This window comes from Schistocerca cancellata, chromosome 2 (genome assembly GCF_023864275.1).
Source record: "Schistocerca cancellata isolate TAMUIC-IGC-003103 chromosome 2, iqSchCanc2.1, whole genome shotgun sequence".
Taxonomy (NCBI): domain Eukaryota; kingdom Metazoa; phylum Arthropoda; class Insecta; order Orthoptera; family Acrididae; genus Schistocerca; species Schistocerca cancellata.
This window is the reverse complement of record NC_064627.1, coordinates 304,475,548-304,497,002: the sequence shown is the minus strand read 5'-3', so window position 1 is coordinate 304,497,002 and position 21,455 is coordinate 304,475,548. Positions and strand designations below refer to the sequence as shown.

The 21,455-nt window shown below is 43.5% G+C and overlaps 1 protein-coding gene across 1 annotated transcript in view; it reads left to right on the top strand.

Moving 5' to 3' along the window:
* Positions 1-367: 367 nt before the first annotated feature.
* LOC126145228 (uncharacterized) overlaps positions 368-21,455 on the top strand; it is a 31,766-nt gene continuing 10,678 nt past the window's right edge. Inside the window, exons 1-2 of the mRNA XM_049915541.1 lie at positions 368-559; positions 9,237-9,372. Coding sequence (XP_049771498.1) covers positions 410-559; positions 9,237-9,372 — 286 coding nt within the window. The 5' untranslated portion in view covers positions 368-409. The remainder of the gene's footprint in view (positions 560-9,236; positions 9,373-21,455) is intronic.

Below are 21,455 nucleotides of genomic sequence, written 5' to 3'. Positions count from 1 at the left end.
GTACCTGTATTGACTAAGTGAAACAGACACGGAACGCCATCCCAGCTGCGTTAAGCATTCTGACTGTTACGCCAGTTGTTAATGAACCAGCATTTTCCATTTGCAACGACTTATCTTTCATTACCCTGTCATTTTGCAATATTAATCACGTCAGTATGTGGCCTAGACAACGTATTCCCGAAATTTCATTACTCTACATTAATTATGTTTAGATGTTGCGATTTTTTCCGTCAGTGTATATTGCGGGGGCGCGGCCGAGAGGTGAAGATGAGATCGTCGACCCCCGTGGGAGCGCAGCACGAGGCAGCGCGCTTCGCGGAAGGACGGCCGGTCGGTTCGCCGGGCCGGGCGCCGGCTGCGACTGCAGGTCGATATATAAAGGACCGCGCCGACCGGCGCCGCATCCGCCATGGCGCCCCAGCCGCGCTCTCTCTGCTCGGGACTGCTCGTCCTGCTTCTGCTGCCGCTGCTGGCCGCTGCCGACCCTGCTCCAGCCGACACATTCGTCACTGAGGGATGCGTGCCCTACAAGCCAACGGGCACGCCCGCGGACAGCGCGGTAAGTCGCTGCTGAGCTCGCGGCGCCTGCCGACACGCCCTCCTCTCGCACCGTGGACTGGCACAGTTGCTCAAGTTCCTCTACCCTCGTGTCTGCGCTCACGCATTTGTCTCAAGGGGGCACGCGCCGTCTCCATTGTGTGTGTGTGTGTGTGTGTGTGTGTGTGTGTGTGTGTGTGTGTGTGTCGTTCTTAAGGAGGGCAGGTAGGGGGCGGAAGAGTCGGTCTTGTGGGGGCTGGGGGGGGGGGGGAAGGGATAGTAGTGGAGCAAGCGGGATATTAACTGAAGTGTTCGATACCATTTAGCCGACTCAGCAACGTAGCTGCCGTCTTTGAACCTAACCTAGACCTCAGGCTACGATACAAATCAGTCTGTCACTTCATCTAACTTTATGTGATTTATTCGTTGACATAGTTAACTCACAACCAAACTGTCACCTTCCGCTCTAACGTACACCTCGGGTACAGATCAGTCTATCACCACAATACACATTCTAGAAACTCAAATAGAAATGTTGTCAATGCTACGTTCCCTTTCTGTTTGCACAAACACATATGGCGTCACATAACTCACCATCGATATTTTATGGGACGAAGCCGACATCCAGTATCGGTAGGTTCAGTTGTCTCTTAAGCGAGTATATGGCACAGGAGAAGGGACACAGAGGGACACTGAAGGAAAGAAGTATTGAAAATTCATGGTACATTAAAACTTTCTGCCGTACTGAGACTCGAACCCGAACCTCGCCTTGAAAGCAATTCGTTTACCGACTGAGATGTCCACCCACGCCTCACCACTCACCTTCACACCCCGACTTCCGCACCTCCCTTCCAGTGAAATTTAAAGAGCTGCGTCCGAAGCTCAACACAGGCATTCTTATTATGGCATTGCCTTGTCGAATACTGTGGTGGAAATTTTTCAAGTGTCAAGAGTGCCAGTACAGAAACAGTTTTAATCTGCCAGAAAGTTTCAAGGCACTGCCTGCTCCGCTGCACGGTGAAAGAATCATCCTGGAAGTAAATGTTGTTGTTGGGTCGAAACGGGAAATAAAACTGAGGGTAAAAATTTTATACTGTCTGCAGTTTGAAAACACTATTGCTATGTGTTTACCTTCCCACCGCCCCCCCCCCCCCCCTTTCCAAAGAAATATACTGTTCCTCCCTAGATTCTGCCATTTTGTAAATATTTTATGTTTATATTCATAAATGTGTGAAAGAGAATGAAAAGGTAAAGAATAGAGAAATAACTAATATACGAGACATACTTTCCTTATTTCAAAATTAAAAAGCATTTAGTGTATATTAGTGTATATTTTACTTCGTTTGGGATGTTTATACCATTATGTTCATGTATGTAATTGTGTCATGGGATATGCATCTGATTCTGTGTGTGACAATACCTTGCTTCTTTAAGTAAGGGCGCCGTATACGAGAATATGAAATCGAATTTCTTCAGTGACATTCTACATTAGTTTGTGTTCCTCTGAGTACAATAAGGGGAAGGGTGTGTTTGTCTATGTGTGTGTGCGTGCGCGCGCGCTGTGTGGGGGGGGGGGGGGTGTGGGGGAGGGGAAGGTGGCCAGGGCGGGGTAGGCGTCAGCGGAAGTAAAGAAAAATAAACATTGAGATGAGTATAAAAGGATGATTGCGGACAAAACCTGTTACCTGCTCTTAACTTTCTTTTTAACACATTAAGTTACATGCTTGCAGAGGTCAAGTGCCGCTAAATGTGCTAACGTTGTTTTTATATACCGAATGATTTATCTATACTGTTAACCTAAATGTTTCCCAACCGTTGAAAATAACGCAACAAGGAATTCTATAAGTTATGGAACGCGTGTAAAATTTTATCCTCCGAGATACTGAGGCAGATATATTAACTCAGTTCAGTTTTTTAGTATCGAATAGTGTATTTCGGATATGAAATATAAAGTGACATAAAGAGTTTCCTCAAGGAGAGGCGGTAAAATGTGCTAAATATGATGACAAACTGCCAGAACCGCGAGGGTCCCGCTGCACTAAACAATGTTTACTTGGAAAAGTAGTTGAAACCACGCAGTACATGACAGTCTTGCTCCTCACATTTAATATGTAACTCATTTTCCCATCTCCTCCACTCCCCCCCCCCCCCCCCCCCCAATTGCCTACTATCTATGGTTTTTACTGCAATCGAAAGCCTTGAAAAAAGAAGAGAAGGGTATTATGATGCTTGTAATAGGTTGGAGAGCAACTCTATGTAACAGCTGCTCTCCAAAATATAACAAGTATCATATTACTCTCCTCTTCGTTTTCAAAGTTGTCAATTAGAGCAAAAGCCAAAGATAGTTGCTACAATATCTTGGTTATTGCCACTGACCACAAAGCACCTTTTATCAACTTCCGAAAACGTCATTTCAGTAACAGTAGATTCCACTTAACGCTCATGGAGAATTTATCAAAAATTCGAGCAGGTATACTTTAGTTAAAACCTACATTCATTTCTCATTATGCAGAAACAGCTTTGCTCATGCGTGTAAGAGAGAGAGAGAGAGATGATGATGATGATGTTTGGTTTGTGGGGCGCTCAACTGCGTGGTTATCAGCGCCCGTACAATTTCCCAACCTTTGCTCAGTCCAATTTCGCCACTTTCCTGGATGATGATGAAATGATGAGGACAACACAAACACCCAGTCATCTCGAGGCAGGTGAAAATCCCTGACCCCGCCGGGAATCGAACCCGGGACCCCGTGCTCGGGAAGCGAGAACGCTACCGCGAGACCACGAGCGGCGGACTGAGAGAGAGAGAGAGAGAGAGAGAGAGAGAGTGAGGGGGGGAGGGAGGGAGGCAGATTTATTTGTGTGTTTGTTTTTAGCACATAGTAACAGCTAAAATTAATCAGCTGACAGGTCACGGGGAAACAAGAGAAAGAAAATCATCAGTAGAGCATAATTCTCTGTGTTTTCAGCGCACATTAAATGATAGTTTACATCCCGCAGCAGTGTTTAACTTTTTGTCTAATTGATTACTAAAGTATTAGTTTAGTTTAAATGTACCGGGCACAAAATGGTGGAATGGTATAAATAAATAAAAGCACCTATTTCAAACAAAATAAATTTTGTGCGCTTAATATTTAATAAATACCTGGTGAACCCAGTTATTGTTTTGCTCCTTAAGGATTATTTTCTGTTCTAGGAGTTCTATCGCTAGTATAAAAAACAGATGAATCAACAAATGACTATGAACTTTGTTAAAGAATCGTACTGCCACTACTCCGAAGCAACAGAGAACTCGAAGATATACCAGTTATTGTTTGTAAGTGTGCTTTCAAGATGGTAAGGAGGGGCACATTTCAAGATTTTTCTCCTCCTGAAACTACCATGGACGCTTAATGTTGATAATATACAATCACCTAAACTTTTACTAGAAACGAAATTAAAAACTTAAGTAACTATTGCCCAAAAATGTTGAGCTTTAAATGCGTGCCCTTTTCCGTTACTATAGTTTCTTGGCTCCCAATGTCTTTCCGGGTGCATTTTTAAAATTATGTTGTAATGTATGTTACCTAGAGTGCAAAAAATATTCACCCACTAAGTTTTTCCTATAATCGTGGCGTTAGTTGAGGACGTCTTTGCGGAATATTTATAAGCAAGACAACCGTGCCTAATGCTAACCTGACCACTAAACACAAAAACATGACTTTTTTTTGTTTATTTGGTCGTCTTAGATCAGTGGGATAACAAAGGCCTGTTTCAGCTCAGTATCTGCGTCTCAGCAATGAGGCTTTCCTGTCGGCCAATCATTTGCATTCCACACGTTACTCCACTCACGCCATCATTTCTGCACCCTGATGTCATTTCCTTAAAGTCGAAGCGCAACAAAGGAACGAAGTGCGCTCAGGCACATTTCCAGGATGCCGAAATCTTCGCACAGAAAGAGCTCTTTCAGAATGAAAGACGCATAGAGGAATGCTGATTCTTTCCCCGTGTCGTTTTAGCTTACTGTTGCGTGTACATTACTCTGAGACTTGGGCTTATGCTTCCACACGATCATTCGGTAGGTAAAAGTAAGTCAATCCTCAGGTTCCAGTGACATCGATAGCGCCGTGATGCTAGGCTAGCGCACGCCGCCGGCATCTGTCTCGTTTATTGATCCCACCTGTCTGCTTCCAGTAACAACGCACGTGCCTCACCGACCTCCCCTGCTGGGTCATACCAAACGTGTCTTACGCTTCGCGCAATATACTCGTTATCATTCGTTCTGTTAACACTGCACGTCCTGTCAATAACGGATTCGCTACAGACTCGATGGCGGAGGACAAGTTCTGGAACTGTATTTATGCTCTCCTATTCATTATAAAAAGCACGGCAGAGGCTAATTACTCAACCACATATAAGGAACAAACTGAGGGTATCAAAGCGAAAGAAGGAACGCTGAACTCGGTTTTCCAATGTTCCTTTACCAATAAAAATCCAGTAGTATTACCCCAATTTAATCCTCGCACCACTGCAAAGATGAATGATACAGATATTCATGAAATGTAATCGCAGTTGCGAATACGAACAACCGTCAGCTGTATAACGGAAGGACGACAATGAAAATCTGTGCCGGACCGGGGCTCGAACCCGGATTCCCGCTTTACGCGAACGGTTGCCCTTCCAACGAAAACGGTCGCTACCAGAGACATTGGCTGAAATAAATACTAACAGTGACACGAACACACTGACTGCTCCACGAGCTACACACTTTGCATACATCATGTTTTAATCAACATCTCTACGCAGCTGAGGCAGGTTCTGTTTCAGGTCTGGCTCATGACGCCAGGACTCCACCGCCAAGCGAGTTACACATAGGTGATTAAAGTCATGGGATGCCGATATGCACATATACAGATGGTGGTAGTATCGCGTACACAAGTAGAAGGACAGTGCATTGACGGAGCAGTCATTTGTACTCAGGTGATTCATGTGAAAAGTTTTCCGAAGTGATTATGACCAAACGACAGGAATTACCAGACTCTGAAAGCGGAATGGTAGTTGGAGCTAGAGACATGGGACATCTCATTTCTGAAATCGTTAGGGAATTCAATATTCCGAGATCTGCAGCGTCAAGAGTAAGCCCTGATCACCAAATTTCAGACATTACGTTTCACCACGTACAGTGCAGGGCCTCCACTTAATGAGAGCAGCGGCGTTTGCATATAGTTATCAGCGTTAACAGATAAGCAACACTAAGCGAAATAACGGCGTGGTATGTACGAGGAACGTATCCGCCATGACAGTGCGGTGAATTGGCTATGGCAGCAGACGATCGACGTGAGCGCGTTCGCTAACGGCACGACTTCGCCTGCAGCGCTTTTCCTGTGCTCGTGACCGTATCGGTTGGACCCTAGATGGCTGGAAAACGGTGGCCTGGTCAGATTACTGCCGATTTCAGTTGATAAGAGCTGATGGTAGGGTTCGAGTGTGGCGCAGACCCCACGAAGCCATGAACCCAACTTGTCAACTAGGCATTTTGCTGGTGGCGGCTTCATAATGGTGTAGGTTGTACTTACGTGGAATGGACTGGGTCCTCTGGTCCCACTGAAGCAATCATTGACTGGAAATGGATATGTTCAGACTTCATGTCCCAAACAACAATGGAATTTTACGGATGACATTGCGCCATATTGAAAGATTCCCGTCAAACCTCCTCGCCTAGGGACGCCAGATGAAAGTTGATGTCGTCAAGCCCTGAATGAAAATTGCGCAACAGACAACTGGGGAGGGGAGCTTGAGAGCGCTACCTAGAGAGCGTGCCCTTTTTGTATGATACTAGGCAAGGGGCTGGAGGACTGACACGCTGATGTGTGGGTCCCTGCATTCTATATCTTTTATTTTAAATGAATTCCTTTAACTTGACTTCTTTGTGATTTTTAAAGTATGTTAAAGATTGATGACAATTGATTACCTATTTATTTTAAACATTATCACTCGACTTTACAGCGATTGCAGTAATTGTTCCAGTTCACAGATATTACAATTTTACAACGTATAGCTCAGGTATATTATATACTAATCTGCGCGCAAGACGGAATTGCGTTGGCCAAATGTATACCACCAAAGTCTCCCAATATTTTACATAGGACATCCACTACGTGAGGAGGAAAACGGGCAAACTGGGGACCAGATACATTAACACAGGGAGTCAAATTTCCGAAATTAAACGAGAACATTCATTACCTTACACAATCCGAAGCTGGAAATAAAATAATTAGTACAAATGTTCAAATACCTCTCTTTCATTCTTGAATATTGAGACTGACGCACTGAGGCCACGTCTGCTCACTTACCCGTCTTCTGTAACACTCCACCAATATGGCGGGCACCCGGAGGTCTTCCTGGGTCGCGGTCAAAGACCTTGTAAAAAATAACTAGACTCACTGATGGCGCTGCAGTCGCGGGATAGTTGGAACCTTCGGCTGGACGCCATTATAGTGGTTGTAGTCTGATGTGTTGTGTAGTATTGTTGTTTATGAAGACCCTGATTCAACGTTGTATATTTCTTGGGGCATACATACAGTATTTATTACTCGTAATTCTACTGTCTGTACATTCCAATCAAAAGAAGTACAATGGTGAAGAGTTGAGCAGCGATTAATTGTACAAATAAATTCGAGCAAGGAACGAATATTACATTTCACAGGTATGTGGATATTTTAAGTTGTTTTGTATGTCAGTGCACTTGCTTAATAAATGTTTTTGTAACACGGTATTAGCATAATGTGTGTGCATCTATTTGCAGGTTTCCTTTCTCAAAACCACAGCTGTTACAAAAATGGCTACACGCTGTCAGGAGGCAAGATTTCCGACCGACAGAATACCATTTTATATGTTGTGATCATTTTGAAGAAAGTTGGCTGATCAGTAGTGTTTTCATGGTCTAGGTTAGGTTGAAACTTGATAATTTGGCCGTGAGTTACCAAAGCACTATGCCATATATAACGCACTTCTCGTCATAAAATCTAAAGCAACGTAGAGTCAGAAAATATCTATATAGTGGGCAAATCTTCGAGTATTTTGATGCATTTTGCGTACATTTATCGTAAATGAACTACGAAAAATGCTAGGGGTCCAGTACATAACTTTTAGCTACGACAGATTCCATGTAGTACGTAAGATAAATTCATAAACAGTGACTAGTTGCTGTTTGTTCATAAATTAAAAAGTATATTGTAGTAACGTATTTACATGAGACATTATGTTTGTGACCTAACTCAAGGGAAGGCATTTTATAACCAAAAGCGATGTATAAACATTCGGACTCCGCGCGTCAGTTTACCACTCTAGTGGCCGCCGTCCAGCTATTCAATTTGTCCGCTCTTCACAGTCGACCACTCGTGCGGTTGTGGGGGCCTGGCCGCGGTGGAGGGGATGGTCGAACCACTTGGCCGTGACCAGCCTCTCCACCCCAGACCTTGTGACACTGGAACGTCTTTGACTTTTACCTGCCTGTGATGTCTCTCTGATCCCCTACCCAGGAGTGAGGTTGGCACTACTATACTACAGAACTACTTCCCAACTAAGATTTGGCCACGCTTTACGGAAAGGTTGTGAGGAGGATTAGGAAAGTTCATGTGCAGATTCACAATCACGAACAATAAATGCATAATACACGTCACATATAAATACGTATTATGAAGCCTGACACATTTCATTCCACCAGTCCACATGGGTTCTGTTGCACCCGCGGCCGGCCGCGTCGTGCTATAAAATTGGCGGCAGAGCCGCCTCTGTTTGTATTTCTCGGTGCGAGCGAGAAACTACTGTACCGTTTCAATGTCACCTGACCACAGTTGTCTGCGATTGGTTTGAAGACATCCTTGGCAATTTCAGTGAATGATGTTACTGCCCACATCAACCAACATGAATCCCATCGAACATTTGTGAGACATAATTGAGAGGTCATTTCATGCAGAAAATACTGCACTGACAACCATTTTGTAGGTCGCGCGGTAGCGTTCTCGCTTCCCGCGCCCGGGTTCGATTCCCGGCGGGGTCAGGGATTTTCTCTGCCTCGTGATGACTGGGTGTTGTGTGATGTCCTTAGGTTAGTTAGGTTTAAGTAGTTCTGAGTTATAGGGGACTGATGACCATAGATGTTAAGTCCCATAGTGCTCAGAGCCATTTGAACAATTTTTGAACAACCCTTTTGTAATTATGGACAGCTATAGAGGTAGAATGGCTCAATATTTCTGCAGGGGACTTCCAACGACTTGTTGAGTCCATGCCACGTCGAGTGGCTGCACTATGCCGGACAAAATAAGGTCCGACACGATTTTAGGAGATACCCCATGACTTTTCTCACCTCAGTGTACATCGCAATGACGACATGACTCCTTGCTCGATTAATACAGACTGTATCGTTACTTCGGGTTGAACGATAATGTAGTTGTTGTGGTATTCCGATCCGATGAATGATTTGATGCAGCTCACCACGCTAGTCTATCCTGTGTACTCTTTTCTTGGGTTCATATCGATTTTGATGTATCAGATAACAGTCACGTTTTACTGAAATTAGGTTGCGATACTGTATATCATGCAACTGTGATGTCTTGCACGCATATCATTATCGTTTCTCTGCCAGTGCATAACAGCTTCCAGCAAAACCGACCCCCCTCGATTAGCCGTAAATCCTCTGTAACTGTGTCTGTTGCCCGCAGGCTGAAGGCCGTTGGCTGGTGCTGATGGGCTTCTCGGCGTCCAACACAGTGCGCGCCTACTGCCAGAAGGTGACCGCCAAGGCGGGGTCTCGCCCGGGGCTGCTGCGTCTCTACTGGGAGCTCAGCAAGACAGAGGGTGAGTAAGCCCTCCCGCCGCAGCAGGTCGCACGACACGAGCACGTCACTTCTGTTTCAGGTCCAACGTGCGGTTGAAGGTTGTCACTTACATTTCTCCTAGCAATACCAACGCATTTTCTGTAACGTGCTTTACGAAAGGGGTGTGGATGGTGGATGTGGGGATGGTGGGGGTAGAGGGAGCTCACCTTATGCCTATCATAAAAAGATAAAAAAAGAACAAATTCGTTTATAGTGTTGACTTATATTAAAAATATACACTAATGGCCATTAAAATTGCTACACCAAGAAGAAATGTAGATGATAAACGGGTATTCATTGGACAAATATATTATACTGACATGTCATTACAGTTTCACGGAATTTGGGTGCATAGATCCCGAGAAATCAGTACCCAAAACAACCACCTCTGGCCTTAATAACGGCCTTGATACTCATGGGCATTGAGTCAAACAGAGCGTGGATGGCGTTTACAGGTAGAGCTGCCCGTGCAGCTTCAACACGATACCACAGTTCATCAAGAGTAGTGACTGGCGTATTGTGACGAGCCAGTTGCTCGGCCACCATTGACCAGACGTTTTCAATTGGTTAGAGATCTGGAGAATGTGCTGGCCAGGGCAGCAGTCGAACATTTTCTGTGTCCAGAAAGGCCCGTACAGGACCTGCAACATGCGGTCGTGCATTATCCTGCTGAAATGTAGGGTATCGCAGGGATCGAATGAAGGGTAGAGCCACGGGTCGTAACACATCTGAAATGTAACGTCCACTATTCAAAGTGTCGTCAGTGCGAACAAGAGGTGACTGAGATGACTGAGACTTGTAACCAATGGTACCCCATACCACCACGCCGGGTGATACGCCAGTATGGCGATTGTAAGAGGTCCGAGCAGATGTAATTTCGATGTATTGCTCACACGCTGCCAGCGATATGCAAGGTATAAGAGAATCTCAGACCAGAGAGCAGTGCTGACTGCAGTAGGAACTGTGTAGCTGTAGGAGTAAGTTGTTGCTAGCGAGCAGTCTGGTCTGGTGTATCGTGTTGGCTGGGCCGGTCGTGGTGCAGCGATGCGGAGCCTGAGCGTTGTAGTATAAGCTAAAAGCAGCCTCGCGCATATGTACTATTGTTATATCAAGTCCCATGTAAATGTGTCTAAAGAATCTCTTAATAATAATCTTTCTTATAAAAAAGTAACTTTTGACAATCAATCATCTCAATTTAAAGAATTTACTAATTTCTCCAGTCCATGGTCATTCCGATTATTGCAAAGAAAAATCAGTTGTTCTTTTTATGCATGACAAATCCTGCATATCACAGGCAGCGCGTGAGCAATACATCGAAATTACATCTGGTCGGACCTCTTACACGATGACGAATACACGCTTCCAATGTGCGTTCACCGCGTTGTCGCAAAACACGGATGTGACCATCATGATGCTGTAAACAGAACCTGGATTCATCCGAAAAAATGACGTTTTGCCATTCGTGCACCCAGGTCCGTCGTTGAGTACACCATCGCAGGCGCTCCTCTCTGTGATGCAGCGTCAAGGGTAACCGCAGCCATGGTCTCCGAGCTGATAGTCCATGCTGCTGCAAACGTCGTCGAACTGTTCGTGCAGATGGTTGTTGTCTTGCAAACTTCCCCATCTGTTGACTCAGCGATCTCGTGGCTGCATGGTCCGTTACAGCCATGCGGATAAGATGCCTGTCATCTCGACTGCTAGTGATGCGAGACCGTTGGGATCCAGCACGGCGTTCCGTATTACCCTCCTGAACCCAACGATTCTATATTCCGCTAATAGTCACTGGATCTCGACCAACGCGAGCAGCAATGTAGCGATACGATAAACCGCAATCGCGATAGGCTACAATCCGACCTTTATCAAAGTCAGAAACGTGATGGTTACGCATTTCTCCTCCTTACTCGAGGCATCACAACAACGTTTCACCAGGCAACGCCTCTCAACTGCTGTTTGTGTATGAGAAATCGGTTGGAAACTTTCCTCATGTCAGCACGTTGTAGGTGTCGCCATCGGCGCCAAACTTGTGTGAATGCTCTGGAAAGCTAATCATTTGCATATCACAGCATCTTCTTCCTGTCGGTTAAATTTCACGTATATAGCACGCCATCTTCATGGTGTAGCAATTTTAATGGCCAGTAGTGTACTTTTTAAAGAGACACTGATTTGTAAGTAGGGTCCAAAACCGGAAAATCTTTTTGCCCACTCGTATCAATATTAGCGCACTTTCAGTAACGTTTGCTACCGAAGAGAGGGAGAGGAGGGAGGTACTTTGTGCCTACCGCAAAAATTTTATTTAAAATGCAAAATTCGTTACTTGTTGAGTTTTACTCACAACATATTTTTTAAGGAGATACTGATGTATAAGTAACGTACTGAACCAAAAAAAAATTGTAGTTGACATTCATTGTGGAAAGTGACATCTGTACAAAGACTTAAATCTATTGTTGAGGTTAACTGAAAAAATTAAAACATTTGGAGAATCTGGTCGAATTCCTTAAAACTATTAATACTTTTTTCAAAATTTTAATGTATAAATTAACTGACTGTTGTTCTCCCCAACTCTATTCAATACTTCCTCATTTGTTATGTGATCTACCCATCAAATCTTCAGCATTCTTCTGTAGCGCCACATTTCGAAAGCTTCTATTCTCATCTTGTCTAAACTATTTATCGCCCATGTTTCACTTCCATACATGGCTACACTCCATACAAATACTTTAAGAAACGACTTCCTGGCACTTAAATGGCTCTGAGCACTATGGGACTTAACATCTGTGGTCATCAGTCCCATAGAACTTAGAACTACTTAAACCTAACTAACCTAAGGACATCACACACATCCATGCCCGTGGCAGGATTCGAGCGACCGTAGCGGTCACGCGGTTCCAGACTTAAGCGCCTAGAACCGCACGGCCACACCGGCCGGCTCCTGACACTTAAATCAATACTCGATGTTAACAAATTTCTCTTCTTCAGAAACGCTTTCCTTGCCATTGCCAGTCTACATTTTATATCCTCTCTACTTCGACCATCATCAGTTATTTTGCTCCCCAAATAGCAAAACTCCTTTACTACTTTGTCTCATTTTCTAATCTAATTCCCTCAGCATCACCCGACTTAATTCGGCTACATTCCATTATCCTCGTTTTGCTTTTGTTGATGTTCATCTTCTACCCCCCTTTCAAGACACTGTCCATTCCGTTCAACTGCTCTTCCAAGTCCTTTGCTGTCTCTGACAGAATTACAATGTCATCGGCAAACCTCAAAGTTTTTATTTCTTCTTCATGGATTTTAATGCCTACTCCGAACCTTTCTTTTGTGTCTTTTACTGCTTGCTCAATATACAGATTGAATAGCATCGGGGAGAGGCTACAACCCTGTCTCAGTCCCTTCCCAACCACTGCTTCCATTTCATGTCCCTCGACTCTTATAACTCCCATATGGTTTCTGTACAAATTGTAAATACCCTTTCGCTCCCTGTGTTTTACCCCTGCCACCTTCAGAATTTGAAAGAGAGTATTCTAGTCAACATTGTCAAAAGCTTTCTCTAAGTCTTCAACTGCTAGAAACGTAGGTTTGCCTTTCCGTAATCTTTCTTCTAAGATAAGTCGTAGGGTCGGTATTGCCTCACGTGTTCCAACATTTCTACGGAATCCAAACTGATATTTTCAAAAGACGGGCACAAAGTACCCCCTCCCCTCCCAGCTTTAGTATTGCGATGGTTAAACTGCAAATAGGTGTAACATTATTTGCCTCTTCCTGACTTCCATGAGTACTCTGTATCAAAACGTACACATTATGTTGCGTCAGTAGTTTAGATTACGTCAGAATAGAATAAGGTAAAGGAGGCACATTTTACGCAATACAGAACACCGAGAAAATTCTACAGGTCTATTGAAGAGAGTGCCTATAGTGCGCTTGTACGTCCTCTTCTGGAGTACTGCAGTGCGGTGTGGGATCCGCGTCGCACAGAATCAACGGAAGATATCTAAAAGGTTCAAAGAAGGATTGCTCGACTTGCACTGCTACTAAATAGGGGAGAGGGTGCCACGGATAAGCCGTGGGGGATTAGCCGAGCGGTGTGAGGGGCTGCGGTCATAGACTGTGCGGCTGATCCCGGCGGAGGTTCGAGTCCAACCTCGGGCATGGGTGTGTGTGTTTGTCCTTACGATAATTTAGGTTAAGCGGTGTGTAAGCTTAGGGACTGATGACCTTAGCAGTTAAGTCCCATAAGATTTCACACACATTTGAACTTTTTTTTTTTTTTTTTGTGCCACTGGATATGATACGTGAATTGCGGCGGCAATCATTAAAACAAAAACATTTTTCGATACGGCAGGATCTTCTCATGAAATTACAATCACCAGTTTTCTCTTCAGAGCGTGAAAATATTTTGTCGGCGGCCACCTATATGGGGAGGAATGACCATCAAAATAAAATAAGAGAGCTCAGAGCTCGCACAGGAAGACTTAAGTGTTCGTTTTTCCTGCGAGCTGTGGGAAAGTGGAAGGGTAGAGAAATAGCTTGAAGGTGGTTCGTTGAACTCTCTGCAAGAACCTAACTGTGAATTGCAGAGTAACGATGTAGATGAATTTTTAGTCATCGTTCTTCCGACTATTTTTTTTTTTACGTAAGAGGGACCATCTGTTAAAAAGTATACCATTAGTATGTTTAGGCCTTCCCTTTCTACCTGTGATAAAATATAACGCCATGTACCAGCCACCTTTCTGTAGCGATACTCACCCTCTAGCCCAGCGTTTCTCAACTGCCGTGTAGCGACCCACTGGTGTTTCGCGAATAATGTCAGGCGTGCTGCGAGAATTGTAATGTCTTCTAATCTTCCTCAGATAAAATATCTAGAACTTAAAAAAAATTACCACTAAATAATTTCTTAGAGTAGCCCAAGTTGCAAAAAACTGATCATAATTGTACTTGATTACACGCTTCATAAGAACCAGTTTTTACAAATTCACCGACTTGGGGTAGCTCTGCGTGGCGAGCCGCTGGGCTAGCAGTTCATGAATTTGGGATGTGAGGTGATTTGATTCAATCCGCTGGCAATCTTGAAAATGGTTTCTCATTTTCAGTTCAAGCAAATGCCGGAGGTTGGCTCGTCACTGCCAGTTTCTTCGGAGACTCCCAGCATGAAAAGCCGTATGATAAATAAATAAATAATAATCAAAATTCCCCTGTTTTAGGCTCATGGATTTGTCTGTCGGGACATTTTTTAACGCAGAAAATGATATTTCTTACATTGCAAGAAGTGAGAGATGTATGCTTAAATGAGGTTGGATAATTTCAGATAGTTCGTATTTTCGCTACCAAAAATTGATTTAGCTTCTCTGTTGAACAAAGATCTCTTTAGTTCCAAAGATAATCACGGGGTCCCAATAGAGTAGGGTTCGTCCATTGCTGATCACTTCCTCAGCTCAAAATCAAGACTGAAAGAAGAAGAGTATACAATGACTTTGGTGGGTGAAAGGACACTGAAGCATGACTGCTTTTTAGTGGTTTGCCAAAATATAGTACTCCTAAGTAACGATATTATACCTCCGCTTGGTGATAACTCTGAGATCATATTAAAATAAAATGGTTTATTGTTCTTTATAAAAATGTTTTCAGAATAAACGAAAAAAAAATATTTTTAAAGTCCTCTTTAACAAATCGGAACCTCCCTCCCCTTTTGAAACAGTCTTGGCTACGTCTTTGTGTCGTGGCGACGGTTTCAACGTTCTTTTGCAATCTTAGAGAATGTAAATCTTTAAAGAACATTGCCGAAATAGAGTTCCGAATCGTGTCTACGACACTTCCTTACACAATCCGTAATGAGGTATAGTTAGGGACAGTTCCAGCATCTAGCACAGAATAAACATCGCTGTGTTATATCTGCCGACAACTGTTCCAAGTTTCTAAAGAACTTCCCCTAAATTTGCGAACATCTTAACCTCATTAATATGTTTGCATTTGACCCGCCAAGGTTTGCTGGGACTTCATTTAATTCTAAACGGTAGAGTGATTGTAGTATGTATGTATTGTAGTATGAAAAGCACAATCATGTTATGCTGTAAGTGTATTCACCTATAATTCATCTACGGCTCAAAACAGACAAAAAAATACAAAGTTCTGCACTCGAGGACAGGAAAAAATTGTTAAATATCAATATCGGAAAGGCGTTTGGACCTTGTTAACTACAAGGTTCCTAAACAACATATGGAATGTAACACTGCGTGACATCCAGCCATAGAGTTATGAGTTCTGTAGTCTCGTTGCCGTGTCTATACAATAAAGCACCAAACCAGGGAGACAAAGACAATTTCGGTTGAGTCCTAGGCTGTTACGAGTTGATTCTGCCGACTAGTTTGGTGTTTTTCGAAGGTTTGCTACATCCCTACTCATATTAATACTATAAAAAGACATACAGAGGGATCCAAAAAAATGTATCCATTGTTTAAAAGTCCATAACTGGCAAACTAATTGACGGAGTTGTCTCATCTTTGGTAGTGCAACAGTTTGTAGTTCCGGCAATCGCCACACAAGCGTTGTATTGCGATGTTTTGTTTTGTCAGATGACAGTCGCCAGATAGTCAGTGTTTTGTTGTTAGTTGCACCTAGTTACTCGAGTAAACATGGCTGGCGCAAGGCTTACATTCGATGAAAGGAAGTAAGCTTTGAAGTAGTATTTTAAGTACGAAAACATAAATGAGGTTCAACGGCAATGGCGAAATGAGTATCAAACAGAGTCACCGACACGTTTAACGATTCGTCACATGCGAGACAAATTTGAAGCCGAAGGCTGTCTTAAATATGTACACAAACAACGATCTGGACGACCTGTAACAGTAACAAGTCCAGCTAACTCCCGTCGTGTGTTACAACAATTCACTCGCTCACCACAGAAGTCTGTGTGACTGTGAGCCCGTGAAACTGGAGTGAGTAGCTCAAGTCTTCGGCGAATTTTGAAGACAGCAAAGTGGAAGTGCTACATCCCACGATTGCTACACGCAATGAACGAGGACGACCCAGATCGTAGAATGGAGTACTGCGAGTGGTTTACTAACATGGTGCGCAGCCATGAAGAGTTTGCAGAGTTGATTGTATGGTCTGATGAGGCACAGTTCAAACGTAATGGTACAGTAAATCGCCACAACTGCATCTACTTGGCTGCCGAAAATCCGAACGCCCATGTAGACAAAGCCATGAATTTGCCAGGAGTAAACGTGTGGTGTGGGTTGTCTTACCGGGGCTTGATTGGGCCATTCTTCTTCGACGGCACAGTTAGCGGTGAGGTGTACCTGCAGAAACTTCAGACATCCATTTTACCTGCCATCCGAGTCTTGTATGGAGACGGAAGAGTTTACTTTCAACAAAATGGTGCCCCAGCCCACTACCAAAATCGTGTTAGGGCGTATATCGACAAAAATCTACCAGGAAGATGGATAGGCCGTAGAAGTGCTGGTGTGGAGTATCCACCACGTTCCCCAGACGAAACTCCTCTGGACTTTTACTTGTGGGGAACACTAAAGGACGTCGTTTATCGACAAAAGCCAGGCACATTGGATGAACTTCGAGAATACATCGTACATTCATGTGCAAATATCCAACTGAACACGTTGCAGTCAGTAGTTTGTGCTGCAGTTCGGCAGCATGGTTTGCGTGTGGATGTTAATGGTGACCATTTCGAACACCTACAGTGATATCTTTAAGTTGGACTTTAAGCTACACTTTAACCAAAAATGAGACAACTCCGTCGATTAGTTTGCAAGTAATGGGCTTTTAAACAGTGGATACATTTTTTTGGACCCCTCTGTATTTTGGATATACCAATGTAATATGGCTATCTTAAGGTATAGCAGTGATGCACCTCCAATATATGTTGACTGGGTAATTATGAAATGATCAATATACAATCGCCTCGTGTACTTCCTCTCAAATTTATTTCTTGGGGCACGACACGTTCTCAAGCTCAACTAACCAGTTGCATCAAAAATTGAACTTTTGGAATCTTGCCCCCACTTGGATAAATGTCTGCGGACCCCCATGCGCAGAGTCCAGAAAGAATCACAAACTAGGTCTTTATATTTTTCTCTAGGATATTCAGTCCCAGAATGATATTACAAACAGCTTCAGATCCCCAATTCTGAACAAGGTTTTTGAGAGCTTTCCTTGGTTTTCAGACAAATTCCGAAATTGGTAAACCCCTCCTAAGCACAACCAATTGCGAACGCCTCCGTCGCACTACCTTTCGTTGCAATACGCTTTCGAACCATCTTAACTAACCATTTTCCTTTATTCATGATACCACTGTAAATTCAAAAACAATTTTGGGCATTTTTCCAGTAGAAATTATAACGTATTTTGGATTTTATTTACTGTAGCATTCTCTGGAGGTAAAAGTGAATGATCTGCGTCGATTTGCAGCCATTAAAATGAGACAAAAAGATCTGTACCGAAAACCAGTTCGAATATTTTTGTGAAGAATGAACACGCCACATATTCCACGGAAACCAAGGCTTAAAAACTATTCGAAAAATTACAACGTAACGGAAGAATAAAAGGAAACGTCCGTTAATCCTGATTCTGTATTACGGCACCGAAAGTTGTTTGGATATTAAAAAAACTAGCTAGACATTCTGTGCCTTGAAAGAAAGCGGATTACCTCTATTTATGAATGTAATATTCTGCAAGCGCGGGAAATATTCTTGTGTATGACGAACAGCTTACATAAATCAGCGACACGTTCTCCTCCATCACCCCTGCCTCCCTCCAATCGTTTCATAAGTTTCCAGACTCTACGTGTGAAGAAACCTACTTGTTTGTAATGGAGGAAGTCATTAAGCTCAGAATGAAAAAGTCATTACTGTGGATTATGAGATGACGAACGGAAATGTGAAAGTCTGATGTAGCAAGACCGGAAGAATGTGGAGGACGTAGAATCGCTTTCTAACAAAATTCTTGGGTAGCTGCTTTCGTGATGTTTGAGATGTAGGCCTACAGGATTGTTTTCTGTTGCTACTGCAGCAGCAGCACTTAATACAGCTTCTTGGCCGTTTTCCTTCGACTGCAGCTACAGGGCGCGTAATCTGTTGACAATAAATGACAGCACTTACGAGATGGAATTCACACTACACGAAATTTTTATACCACCAACCAGATGCAATCTTATAAAACTTTTATATGAGATCTTGCTTTTCTTCGATATTCAGGAACATCATTCCCTTTTGTGAGAAAGCATAGCACCTCTTTTCTTGGCTACGAGTGGGCGATATCGTTTAACCACTTATGAAAGAGACGCTAGCACAAATACGCATATAGTGGTTGTGGACTTTCGATTTTTCACTAAAAGTGCTCGCTACCCGTACTTTTTTCTTTCTTTTCACTCGTCAGCCTGAAAATTTGCGAACTGCGCACCTTATTAACTGCAGTAGGACTCTACATCTGCATATAGATACGTCTATACACCGTGAGGCACAGTCGTAGCAGAAGATAGCTTTGTCCCAATTTTAGCTACTCCCCTTCATTGTTCCATACCCACAGGGAACGGAGGGAGCAGAAAACCTGATTGTATATAAGAAATTAAATGAGCGTATGGCATCGTTGGCCGGGAGGTCCCATCCGGGGAAGTTCGGACGCCAAGTGCAAGTCTTATTTCAGTCGACGACACTTTGGGCGACTTGCGCGTCGGTGATGAGGATGAAATGTTGATAAGGACAACACCCAGTCCCCGAGCGGAGAAAATCTCCAGCCCGGAAGGGAATCGAACCCGGGCCTGCTTGCATGGGAGACGAGCACGTTACCACTCAGCTAAGTGGGTGGACATTGAATACACACTATGTGATCAAAGGTATCCGGATATCTGTCTGAAAATGACTTACAAGTTCATGGCGCCCTCCATCGGTAATGGTGGAATTCATTATCGTGTTGGCCCACCCTTAGCCTTGATGACAGCCTCCACTCTCGCAGGCGTACGTTCAATCAGGTGCTGGAAGATTTCTTGGGGAATGGCACGGAGTGCTGCACTGAGGAGAGGTGTAGATGTCGGACGGTGAGGCATGACACGAAGTCAGCGTTCCAAAACATCTCAGAGATGTTCTATAGGATACAGGTGAGGACTCTGCGCAGGCCAGTCCATTACAGGGATGCTATTATCGTGTAACCACTCCGCCACAGGCCGTGCATTATGAACAGGTGTTCAACCGTGTTGAAAGATGCAATCGCCATCCTCGAATCTCTGTTCAACAGTGGGAAGCAAGAAGGTGCTTAAAACATCAATGTAGGCCTGTGCTGTGATAGTGACACACAAATCAACAAGGGGTGCAAGCCCCTCCATGAAAAACACGACCACACCATAACACCACTGCCTCCAAATTTTACTGTTGGCAGTAGACACGATGGCAGATGATGATCACTGGGCATTCGCCATACCCACACCCTGCCATCGGATCGCTACATTATGTACCATGATTCGTCACTCCACACAATGTTTTTCCATTGTTCAATCATCCAATGTTTACGCTCATTACACCAAGCGAGGCGTCGTTTGGCATTTACTGGCATGATTTCTGGCTTATGAGCAGCCGCTAGACCATGAAATCCAAGTTCTCTCACATCTTGCCTAACTGTAATAGTACTTGCAGTGGATCCTGATGCAGTTTGGGATTCCTGTGTGATGGTCCGGATAGATATCTGCGTTTACACATTAATTGCCGAGTGCACCAATCTCGATTAACAGTTAACCGCGGTTAAGTCGGTATATAATCCTGTTCAACGCAAATTCCTGGTGCAGCAACATCGATCTAAGTTAAACGAGGGAATCGACTGCGGTTACATTTAACCGTGGCTCTTTCCCGGTTTTCTCGACATAACCGCGGTTTCAGAATCATGCGCTATTAAGATGGCAGCACGTTTTGATATTATGTTTGGCACTGTGGAAGAATTGTTATACGTTGAGCTTTTAAACGTGGCCGAAATCGGGTTGGAGTGATTGTGGAAAGGGAAAACCCTTTTGAAGATTTTGATGAAAGGAAGTTTGAAGAGAGATGTCGTCTGACGAAAGAAACAGTGTGATGGTTATTCAACCAAATTAATGATAGGTTATAATTTCCTACTGATCGGAATAATCCTATTTCACCGATGAACAGAACTTTATTAACGCCATTTTGTCAAAAACTGATATTTTGAGCCCGTGGCTGTATACAAAATATAGGTTGACTCTTAGATAGAAGATTACAGCAACCAGTCACTTTTTATAATGCTATTTATTTATTTAAGCAGTGCCGTTACCGGTTTAGATCCGACAGATTCATCATCTTCAGACGGCTAGTTCACGTTTTTGATTAGATTTTGCCTTTTGTTTCCCCACATGACGAAATTTCCTTGGGGTGGTGGTGCCCTACAACCAAAAAAGATGTAAGACAACGTCTTTTTAACTGTAATTGTGCCTCACAACGATTTTAAGTGATGTAAACAGATTATTATTATTAAAGGGACATAATGGCGCGGATTCTTCGTCGTAAGTAAACGAAACATCTTCCCTTTAATAATAATGTCCGAAAGGACAGATACCATCTTCATAAAGTTAAGTTTTGCCGGCACGGTAGTTCAGCGTGTTCCGTCAGAGGCTTTAGCTACCCTTTGTAATAAAAAACTTAGTGAACGGATCAACGAACAACCTGAACGAGTGTAATTGGACGTCCGCCACGAACAACTTCAACGAAAAATATAGAACAAAATGAGACTAAAAAAATGGATAGCGCGTCTGCCATGTAATCAGGAGATCCCTGCTTAGAGTCCCAGTCTGGGCACACATTTTCAATTCTCCCCTTTCATGTATATCAACGTCTGTCGACAGCTTAGGGTCTTGATTTAATTATCATTCTAAGATAGCTGCATGGTCACCGACGGCATCTGTTCTTTCGAAAGAACTGATACCATCTTTATATATTTGCGAATATGTCCCTCTGCCAAACAGTGGCAAGGCAGTATTACGCTTTAACACACACTTTAAACACAGAAATCAACATACGTGAATTTTTCTCCTGACTCTGGACACAAGAACAGCTCTTT